The following is a 12,087-nucleotide window of genomic DNA, read 5'->3' on the forward strand; positions in this document are numbered from 1 at the left end:
GATAAACAGTATTGACCAATAAAACACTAGAATTCTACTGATGATTTTAAAAAAGGCCTTATAAATTCTAATAAATTGAAAAGAATTCACATGTATTCCAACAAGCATGTCACTGTGTTCCGCCAGTAATGTAGCCCATGACAGATGCGCTCTTTAATTACATTACCAGATATTGATAATACAATAATCAGGTTTTATTTAGATTCAGGTTCACCCACGAATATTTCAAATGTCTTGACCAGTTGGTCTCAAACACATTGGACAATCAGGCAAATTTACTCAAAATCAGTAATCTGATATCCTTTTATTTACAATTTCTTGTGGTGTATTGTGGTGGGGGCATTTTAAAACAAATGAATTCAAAATGACAGACATATTACTAGCTCATCTCACATACCCCTCGCTTCCAAAAAAAACCCTTTTGACAGCAATTCTGATTAGTAATGACATCCGCATCTTCTTCCGTAAGGCCACATCCAGGAGATTTCACATTCAACACCTCAATCCGATCAACCGATTATTGAACAACTTAACATCAGCATCACTGTTTCACCATTTACATTCTGATCCTGATACAGGCATGCAGTTGGTTACATGTTTAAAGTCTGAAATGATCACCTGACCCTTGGTTTTCATCAAAGCAACACTTCATTAGCAGGAAAGATGAGAAACCAGTTGGCAATAGTGCTCAAGGAGGACATCTGAATCATTTCATACGCATGACCTTACAAAGATGATCACTAAATCAAATCTTTCAAAAAGAGAATGCTGAAATATCAAATCAATAGCCTCATAAATATTTGGATTATGTTCCTGCTGTAGAACCAGACCCTCACTTGACTGTGCTTTTTTGGGGTAGACTGTAATAACAATGATAACAAAAGAGCCAAAACCAAATTAAATCTGAGAGAGAGAGCAACATGATGTACTTCAGTCTCTCCTGTAGCATCCCGGGACATCTCGAGTGATGAGAGTGCATATTGCAGGCAGAGCAGTTTCTGACATGGCGGTTCTGGTTATTTGTGAAAATAGTCATTCACTTCAAGCCATGTGTAGTTCATGTATAATGCATCAGTCCCAGTGTTCACTCGTCCAGGTCCAGTGTGTTGAGTTCCTCCTCCAGTTCGTCCAGGTCCTCGCCGGTGAACAGGTTTTCGTCTACTGGCACTGCCTCTGACTCTTCATTGGTTTCGCCGTCTTCCAGCGTCTGGTCCTCGCTGTGCTCTCCGTTCTCCATGGTTCCACCAGAGGCCTCGCTTAACTTATTGTCTGAAGTGAAAAAAACAAAAAAACTGAGATGAGCTGAGCCACATGAGCAGGAACATGTGGAGATGGAGAAGAATCAAAGACATTTACGAACAATAGCTGAGACCTGACTGTGTTTAGATAAAAGCAAGAGGTCCATTTAGTTAAAGCACATTTTCTAATGCTGTCAAATAATTAATCACATTTAACATATGCTTGTATTTACGGTTTAAGATTTATTATGCATAAGAACTAAAGAATTCATCAAATATGAATCAATAATAAAATTTCTTTGTCGGTACTGCAATGAGAGAATGCAGCAGTATCTGGAATGTTGTGTTGTTTTTTATAATTAACTAGGAAACAGTTCAGACCACAAGCCAAGTTTAACCCTAATATGGTTAACACATTCATTGTTAATGCATGTGACAGTAAAATTTCAAGCTAATTTACATTTGGGCACAAGAAATTATTAAATTATGCAATTAGAACAAAGATTAATTGTATTTATTACAACAAAGCCTATACAGCAAACTCAGTTCCAACTCAGTTCCTGGAAGGCCGCAGCTCTGCACAGTTTTACTCCAACCCTGATTAAACACCTGATCAATCTAATTAAGTCTTTCAGGTTTGATTGAAACCTACAGGTTATGCTGCGCAGGGCCGGAGTGGGACTGCTTTTCAGCACCGGAGTTTCAAGCCTCAGTTCACGACTGACTATATTAAAATAAAATATGTACACCTACATAAGTAACCCAAACGGTATTATGTCTTAACACTAAAAATGACAAAAAAAAAAAAAAAGACTCTGTCAGAAGATTCTGTCAGATTTATTAACGTAGTGAATCATCTGATTTTCATTGAGCAGGTCTAATATTCATTAATATTAATTATTCGAATTCTTATATTCACCAAGGTGCCGCTGTTTGGGGTCGAATGATAGTTACATCATCATCATTAACCTGCATAGATATGTACACTAGATGTCGCCTGGCCTATTGTTGTCTATTGGAAGGACTGTGTCAATAGCACCGCCATCTTGCTACAGGGTAGCGCTCATTTGAAATGAATGGGGGATCAAGGTACGGTGGAGGACTGTGGCCATCCAAAGCCAGAGATATACACATATACACATATATCTATGATCGTGAGTTTTCCTGGATGTTAGTGTGTAATTTTTTTTTTAATTAGGAAAATTATAATTTTACATCACTTTTCTACATTGATGGATCAGTGACCGCACGGACATTCCTGACAAACAGCTTATGTTTGTGTGTACAGAAATGTACCATCCACTCTCCCTGTTAAATTTGATCTAATCATGTCCTAAAACACACCTCCTCTCCTGCTTTCACTTCTCATACTGACGGAGGGAGCGATTCGTTTGTGAATGAATCCCTCGAACGACTCTTTCACTAACGTTAGCCGACAATAATATAAGTTTCTGGCAGCGCAGCATCTCGTTTCCATATTTCTTTTGCATTGTTTGCTGATTTTATTTAACAAAACTAGCATAAGCCAAGTGTTTAGTGCGAGTTGAAGCTGCTTTGCCGTATGGTGAATGCAGTAAGTGACTGTTATCATCAATAACGTTACCTGATTAGCACAAAAGTTCAGAACATACAAAAACAGAAAAAAACTTAATATTACCTATAAAATGTTGTGCCTTTGTGCTTTGTTTTCTTTGTTTGCTCGTTACTAAACCCGTAGACAGCGCTAAAATCCCACATCTTCACGTAATAACACTGTCTTGACTAGTGCGGTTGAATGACATTTGTTCTGGGAGCACTGTACCAATGTGGCGGCGCTATTGACGCATGCTCAGGGTCCTTATGCGATATCTAGTGTATATATCTATGATTAACCTGCAGGCTGCATTTTGCTTACAGGGCAGCGGAAAAAAAAAAAAAAAAAAAAAAAAAAAAAAAAAAAAGAGCGGAGCTGTGGCAAAAAAAATGAACAAAAAGCATGCGGCTATGGACAAATAAATGAAAAAAATGTGACTGCTGAGAGTGCAAGCAGCTAGGGACACTGGCCCTCGCAGCCAAAAAAAATGGACCGGCCTACCAGAAATTCTCCCGGTTAGCCAATCCGGGCCTGCGGTCACACTAGAGTCTGAGCATGCACAATTTGTTGTGTGACTATGCAAAAAAGGGCAAAATTAAACAAGATGATTAGACATTTAAAAAAGCGATTGGTCCAAAAATCTAAATTTCTGTAGAGGTCATGTTTTGAACTTTGATTGGCTTTACATAGCCACAGGAAGCGATATATCCAGCTTTGGAACTAAACTAGGCAGCAGTTCTCCAGAAACCGAGTGTGTCATCCCTGATTTACGGTGTAATTTTACAATTGATTGCATTGCTATTTTAACTACTTTTACCAAAACAAAAGTTAGAATATCCAAAAAAACCCTAAAGCACTATTATTATTATTATTATAAGTCTATTTCATTTATATCTTAGTTCTATTATATTAGTATTAGTTTATGCCCGTAATTTGTTAAATTACACATTTTAATAAACACATTCCCTACAAAATGATCCCAACGTAAGATTATAAAATTGTCTTACAAAATTACATTATCATCACAATATTGCCGGGTTGGGCAGGTAAAAATAGCATAGGCGGGTTGACAAAATTTGGGCGGTTTTGAAACCTAAGTTTTATAGGCAACTTATTTAGCAAAACATGACTGTGTGCTCCTACTCCATTCAGTTAGTAGTGACCAGTGCATAGCGCAAACCACGGGGGTCCACCCGCAAGAGGTGAAGGAAAGTTGTATCAAAATCTGACTACTTGGACAAATCTGACTCTTCTCTGTGTTCGCACTCATCATGCATCGCCTGCAGTTACAGCGGTTTATCATAAACCTTTTATCTATTTTTTTTTCTGCAATTGACAGCAGGAACAAACATAGAAGCGTTGTCTGATTGACAAGCAGCACCTAGTTTTGTTCAAAAGAATTTAAGATAATAATACCCCATTTCGAAATGAAAACATATTCTAATAGGTAGTGTAATCGACAAAACATTAAGTGTAGTGTGTGGGTAAGAGGGGAGCTGTGTTCCGATGTGATCCAGGTTATGTTTTGGTTCTGTGACTGCAGGTGTTGTTTGCTGTATGGTTAAAAATTATGAACGTTAAAGTAACCAGGTTAATTTCGATTTTAATAAAATAAAGTAAAATATTCAGCTAATATTTTTAATATCGCATAGAAACAAAATATCACTATGTCAGCTATTTCCAATATCGTACAGCTCTAATAGTGTTCAGAAACTTTGCTATTTGGAAAATCGCACATGAAAACAGCCTGCGATTAATCTCCCAGCCCTACTTTCTACACATCAGCACTTTTCTTACTGAAATGCTAAATTGTACCATGACTTCACTTTTTGCATTAGAAACAAAACACGTCATATAAAGATATTCTGAAGCATCTCATCACCATCTATGTCGTTTGTGGGTGGAGCTTTGGCTGTAAACCGGTCCGCTGATGCCACTGTTATACCCGCATTATCCACCTCTTTAGGAATAAATCTAGCGATGTCAATGTCCTGCACCTCCTCTGTGTCCTCCACCTGCACACATAATCATCTCATTAATGCTGAAAGACTCAATAAATCAAAGCATGACAAATAAAGAAAAATGTGATTGATTTATAAAAAATACCCAAGGTAAAAAAAAATCAGCATCTTAAACCCATGTGGCAAAAATGATTCCTGCAAACTTTTTTTTTCTCACCTGGTTAGACATTTCATAATTATAGTCCTCTTCGGCGTATTTAGTATCATCAGCCTCCTCGTCGTCGTCATCAACAAGCTCAGGTCTGAACTCAAACACTTCCCTTCCGCTGACCTGCAGGAAACAGGAAAACATGGGATTAGTATTAATAAGCACAACAGACAACACTAGCAGAAAAAATTGAGAATATAAAAAATACAAAAGCAAAATCTCACAGCATCAGTCAAAATAGTCTTTTTATTTAAAAAAGTGAATTTTAATGCTGATTTCAGCATTTTAACAGGCAAGCAATGAATGAAGATTGAATATCAGTGACATTTTTACTCACCCCAAGTGCTCGGCCAGCTTTAAAGTCTGCTTTCTTTCTCTCCATGTCCTGTTCTGCTTTAGCCAGTTTCTCTTGCCTTTTCCTTTTCTTCCAGGCCAAGAATGTTTCAAGAGTAATTCGAGTGACGTTTGCTCCCAGAAGAGATCTCTAAAATGAGAACAGTTATAAAGTATTAAAAGACTTTTAAAAAAAATCATTAACAGATCCTACAATTTAGGCATATTTTACCCATACCCATGTTTCTCATCATTTACTCACCTTTCACTTGTTCCAAATATTTGTTGGTCTTTCTTTCTTCTGTTGAACGTAAAAGAACATAGTTTGAAGAAAGCTAAAAACCTGTAACCAACTTCCATAGTATTTGTTTTTCCTTATATGGATGTCAATGGTTACAATTTTTTAGCTTTCTTCAAAATATCTTCTTTTGTGTTCAACAGAAGAATCTCATAAATGTTTGGAACCACTTGAGGGAGTGTAAAGAGGGAGTACATTTATGTTAACTATCTATTAAGTGAACTATCTATTAGCTAACTATTAAGTGAACTATCTCTTTATGATGTCTTTTCCTGCTCACCTCAGTCTCGATCAAATCCTCCAGCGAGATCTCCTCTTCGTTCTTCTCCTCGTTCTTCTTGTCCTTCTTCAGAACGAAGCCCACAGGAAGAGCGTGCCGGTACATACAGTTGTCTCCTCCCCCAGGACAAACCCAAAACCAGCCATATTTGTTGTTTTCAATAGCATCTAGGAAATACTTGCAAACCTTGAATAAAAGATCGTTTGTTAATATCAATTATTGAAATCAACTGGAATGGTGTAAAAACTTGCAACTTTAATCATGATAAATTCTGTAAACTCATGTCAGAACCTACAATTTGTGTCTTTGCCTTCTTTTTTTCAGCTTCCCCGTGTTTCTTGTTCACTACCTCCTCAAGTTTCTTTTCATCCCAGTTTTCCATGGTGTCTTCAAACAGAAATGGCAACAGAATTAATTACATAGAAGCATGTATTTCATGAGAACACTTTCTGTTAAACAAAGTATTTTTTGAATTAATCGAATTGCATAGTAGGAAAAACATTATTTTCAGGTTATATTGTTAGTAAGTCAGGTTACCAGTTGTCAACATTTTTAAAAATATCTTCTTTTGTGTTCAACATAAAATAAAAACCTAAATAACAAGTGAAGGGTGAGCAAATAACAGAATTTTTCACTTTTGAGTGAAATATCTATTTTTTTTTATGTAATATAATTAATAGATATTTCACTCAAAAATAAAAAAATTCTGTTATTTGATATATATATATATATATATATATATATATATATATATATATATATATATATATATATATATAAAATGGTATTATAATTACAACAATAAACCAAAAATACAAATGTCTAAATTTAATGGAAAGCTTTTTAATTCAGAATTAAGATACTAAATACTAAAAATGTGTAATCCCATATGAAAACTATTCTGGACTCACCCTTCTCCAGCAGCTCATCATCTCTACCGTCCACATACAAGCTTCTTTTTTCGCATTTTCTCTCCAAAGACAGGTCATGAGAAAATTTACACTTATCACCTTTGGTGCACTGGCCTTGCTTAAAGAAAGCACAAAGCACTGATTTGGGATCCACGCCTGAAATAACACAAGAACAAAAGAGAAATTAAAATAACAACCATCAATAAGACAGAAAAAAAGCAGCTTAAAATAAAATAAATGGAGAAAAATACAGATGGGCAATATTCAATCCAAAGCAGGACAATCTAGTTATCAGGAAGCCACAAACAAAACTAGGACAGAAGTAACTGATATACAGTTGCACTGCAGAGTCTTATAAAATATTTTACTTCCTCAAAATTGTCCGTTGTCCTTCAGGACATTTTTCCTCGAAACTAAGCTTACTAAAACTATTTGTAAGACTTATTTGACATTGCATTTTTGTGAATTAATATCCAAAGCTTTCAGAGCCCTTTAGAACTCATATGGTTTTAAAAACAAAAGTTATAATTGAATTTAATCAAAATTCAGAGTTCAGCACAACAGTACAATAACAGAATTCATACATTCTTTTTTTTAAATGACAATTTAGAAAATACATAACTAAATGTGTAAATATGCTAGCTCGCTTCATTTACTAAACAACATAAGAATAGTATCTATGCTCTCTTGACCTTATTCTGCAATGCAGAAGTGTGCTCATTTTTGTGATCATTTCAGAACTTCTGATTCAGTTGCCAGAAATTACAAAACATAATAAACAGCAGAAAACAGTCGAACTTTCTCTACAACTAAATGTTAATGACTCTACATAAAAGAAAACAATTCAGTATAATTCATAAGTCGTTTTTAACATCAAATAAATAAATAAATAAAATAAAAATAAAATTAAAAAAAATCAGTGGAAGTAAATGAGACCGAATATCTCAAGCCAATAAGATTCCAATAGCTGCATTAGCTTGTACTTGATGATTAAGTTTAATACTACATGTGCTTAGTTAAGTTGGTTGAAATTATCATCACGGAAAACACCAAGTATTCTAATAACAAAGGAGAATATCAAAACATTTTGTGTACCCCAGATTAAAAATTAAGCTAACCTAATCAACTTTCTAGGGATGCACGATATATCGGAGGCCATATTGTTATCGGCTGATAAATGCTATTTTTAAGATTATCGTTATGGATCCGATGTCTAAATTAGGCCGATATCTTTAAGCCGATAAATTACTTCACGTGGTATTGGTGTGCGTTAATAACTCAGTAAGTAACTATTATCCTCATAATTGTAGATATGTTTGATTGAGTGCCATTGTGTATTTTGCTCCAAATCGCCTCAGGAAAAAATATTACATATGAAAGTCTTTCCTGCTCTGTCTCTTTGTTGTGTTAGAGATAGCAGGGAGATTTACTTATTACTCCAGGGCAGAATGATATTAGTTTCGGGGTGAACTCTTTTAGTTGCAGCCGGTGAATGAATCGAGGACCCGTGTAACTTGGTCTCATTGTGAAAAAAGCGCTCCTCTTTTCTGTTTCTCCCTCTTCGCTTCACACACACACACACACACACACACACACACACACACACACACACACACACACACACACACACACACACACACACACACACACACACACACACACACACACACACACACACGACGTGCTAAACAAAAACTTTACGAAAGGTTTTTAATAATTAAAAAAGTTTGTAATATAATTATTTGTTATTATCAGCGCGTTACTTCTCATGTGTTGTTGATGTAAGATGTAATATTCATATTGGTTATAACGAGCACAGAGCTTTCACCGCGCGCGCACGCACACACACACACACACACACACACACACACACACACACACAGATGTCACAGCCTTGAGCCTTCACAGATCGACAACAGGGGAAAGCCTAGGTGCACCGGTCACTGAATCCTGCATACGGGCCAAACATTCTGTCTTTATATTCTGCTCTGTGTTTGTCATACAGTCATCTGAGCTCAGTAATCAGGTTTGTATCAATATCCAAGGGCAAATCTGCACCCTCACAGCGGTTTATCATAAACCTTTCATCGATCATTTTTCCCGCGATTGACAGCAAGAATGAACACAGAAGCGTTGATGCTACATGTGTTCAAAAGAATCTAAAACGCCAAATACGATGAATTAATGCCGCATTTTCTAAAATAATACATTCTGCTTCTAGCTTTTTACTCGTACAGTGGCTCAGAGCTGTCAAAACACCTCTAAAAAAGGCTTTTTCGAACATGACATATTTGTACACATGTACATTACTGTAACCCATTTTATTCAAGAACATTTGAGCTGGTTTTAGTCCTTAGCTCTTTCATTTTCATTTTGTTTAAAATATATTTTACTTGCTTGTTGATTAAATCCCATTTTGTTATTTATCCTTTTTAATTTTATGGAACAGTCAATTTGCTATGAAGAAAATGAAAATGTATTTTTTGCATGCTGATTTTTGTTAAAATGGTGTTAATAGGTCTTTATAATCACCTTGCAATTTTGAAATCATAGCTTTTTTGCTTTGAGTATAGGCTATTCAGTTCAAAAGAGCTGAGTTACAGCTTTTATGAAGTTTGCTATGTAAAAATATAACATTTTGAATTATTTATAATTATCGGCCCATATATATCGGCTATCGGCCTCCAAGTCTGAAGAATTATCGGTTATCGGTATCAGCCAAAAAATTCATATCGGTGCATCCCTACAATTTTTATTAGCGATGAGCAGAGTGAACATTTAAAATCAATCCCTGACATTAGATGGTGGGTAATGAAAAACAGAAATGCCCTGGTAAACAATGTAGTGCGCAACTTTACATTTCTGACAAGAGATAGTAGCTATGTATCCAACCAAAAAGGCAAATTTATTTTATGTGCAAGACTGGATTACCAAATAAAAGACATGCGAATTAAGCAGTGTTTCCAGTCAAAGAGAACAAAATCGTCACTTCCTTATTAACTGGCGCCAAATATCAACAGAAAAAACAGAATTTGCTGCAGTAGGAGAAGCTGCGTGAATATTTTCTTCATTTAATAAATGACTTGCACCTTAGAAGGCAATCCTGAGACGCAGTGAATGCGCGGTGGCTTTTGAAGGTGTGAGATGTGGAGCACAGACGCTTTTAATTCTGGAGGTCATTAATATTATAACAAAACTAATACCGAGATGGTTAAGGTGTTTTAGAATGACCAAAACAACATTTCAGATGTTTTACAATGTGCTCAGTCTGCTGGTGTGTCCATTCACAGACATTTTTATCATCACATGATCTCATTTAACAAAATCACATGACTTTTTTTAATGCGCATGCTAAAATTTGTTAAGTAAAAGTTTTTTCATTAAAGTTTATGTGCATCTTTTCTTATTGAATAAAAAGTTTATCCTACTCAGTTATGCGCAAATATTTTTTCATGTGCATTTTTAAAACATTGTTTCCACACATCCAAAATGCACATAAAAATAGGTGGATGGAAACATAACTTGTGACATGCTGCCACTTATCACACATTCTTTGGTTACAGACACCAATGTAAAAGCAGCTCCACATTCATCTTGCCTCTGTGCATTTACTTCGTCATTAGAAAAATTTGCTCATCTAGATCGTTTTATGCTCAAGAGGCACCAAGTCATGTTTGCTGTGCCTTCAGCACCTCCAGGCATGTGAAAAACAGTGCAGATCTCATTGATCAACCCAGATTTTAATACGATGTGTCAAATCATACGGTTTTATACCAAATTTCACATGCTTAAACTTAAGTTTGAGTGCTGCTTTAGGCTGCAATTTTCACTGAAACATTTTGTCACTCACTCAAAGGACCAGTTACCTTTGCTGACTTTCTGAGCTGCCACCACTGGCTTAAACAGCTCATTCAACTCAGACAGCTCCTTCTTCTTGTCATCCTTCTTTTTGGTCTTTTCAGACTCAGCAGCAGCAATCTAGCAAAGAAAAAAAAACACATAATAAATTTTAGGACACTGCCCTAAAATCTAAAACTAAAAAAAGTCCATCACAAACAAAAATCATTACCTGACGTGCATTCTGCTGTCCAAATTTGACTTGCTGAGTCACAGCTTTGATGAACTTCTGTTGTTTAGCTCCCTTCTTGTTTTTCAAACCAAAAGTTTTATCCTGTCAGAAACAAATTGTATTTAGTGACAGTGACATGACTTCAAGAAGGGCCCGTATTGACACAAATAGGTTACATAATCTAATGATAACAGTGAATGCATCAGCATGTGATGCTTGTAAAACAAGAGCACAAATAACTGCCATATATAGTCACAAACAATATTATCATAATAAACATAGTTATATGCACACAGCAAAGTGACAGATCTTCCTGTATAAGTAAATTATAACATAATACTTATAAAAAATAACACTAAAAGGCTCAAATGCTATAGAGAACATTAGCTAAATAATTTCATTTTGAACTAAAAGTCTAACGACCCCTATGATGGCTAAAAATGCCATCTACTCTATACGAACAGCTCACTACAGTAGGTTTTGAAACACAATCAGAGTGTGTCTAACGTTAGCTAGCAGTAGTTTAGCTCAGAGTTTCCCATAGTTCTTCCCACTTTAATGACATCCAAGTTATGGATAACAGATTGACAAATAAAACTAGCGGTGTTTAGCAAATATCTAACTGCTTATCCGGTTATTCTTTGAAACATTTTAGTGTAAATGTGATGAAGAGCTGGAGAAATGCGCTGGTGTGTGAGGCCCAGAGTTCAACATGCTGCTTGAATGCTAAAACGCCGCAAAGCTCACCTCGATGATCTTCTCTTTCTTCTTCTCTTGGGTTTTCTTATTGGCTGCAGCTGGAGCAGGCTTTTTCGGAGGCATATCGCTGAAGACGGGCTGATATAAAGCGTAGAAACCCAGAAGCCGTATGTCTGTTAGAACCGTATGCTCACAGGTAAGCGTAGGCTAACCGCACTAGCAGCCCCGATGCATTCTGGGAGGCGAGCGCGCGCGTGATGAGTGCACGTGGCACGACAGCGGCATCTAGAGCGCGCTGTTGAAAATGCGGTCCCTGGCTGTTTCTCAATTCCAAGAACGCAGAGAATGGACTTGCGTTCTTGTAGAGTGCGGTCTTGCCAGGTGTCCTCGGAAGAACGAACTCAGGAGACCGCGAGGGCAGAGAACGCGTCCTTTGAGAAATGGGATGCTGCGTTCTTCCTGATGGTCATGTGACCTTCACGCGTTTTAAATGGAAATTAATTAAACATTACAGCCT

At 36.4% G+C, this 12,087-nt stretch overlaps 1 protein-coding gene across 2 annotated transcripts; it reads right to left on the reverse strand.

The window, feature by feature from the left end:
* Window positions 1–274: 274 nt before the first annotated feature.
* On the reverse strand, window positions 275–11,802 carry zc3h15 (zinc finger CCCH-type containing 15). Of its 2 annotated transcripts, none has more exons than XR_015498745.1 (10): window positions 11,619–11,802; window positions 10,872–10,973; window positions 10,669–10,780; window positions 6,803–6,958; window positions 6,187–6,278; window positions 5,892–6,077; window positions 5,318–5,464; window positions 4,990–5,103; window positions 3,111–4,826; window positions 275–2,207 (listed from the first exon to the last, which is right to left on the reverse strand). XR_015498745.1 is itself a non-coding variant. In NM_199888.1 (10 exon segments), coding segments are annotated over 10 exon segments (1,302 nt in total). In that variant the 5' UTR covers window positions 11,694–11,800; the 3' UTR covers window positions 275–1,084.
* Window positions 11,803–12,087: the final 285 nt, after the last annotated feature.

Source organism: Danio rerio, chromosome 9, assembly GCF_052040795.2.
Source record: "Danio rerio strain M-AB ecotype USA chromosome 9, GRCz13ab, whole genome shotgun sequence".
Classification (NCBI taxonomy): Eukaryota; Metazoa; Chordata; class Actinopteri; order Cypriniformes; family Danionidae; genus Danio; species Danio rerio.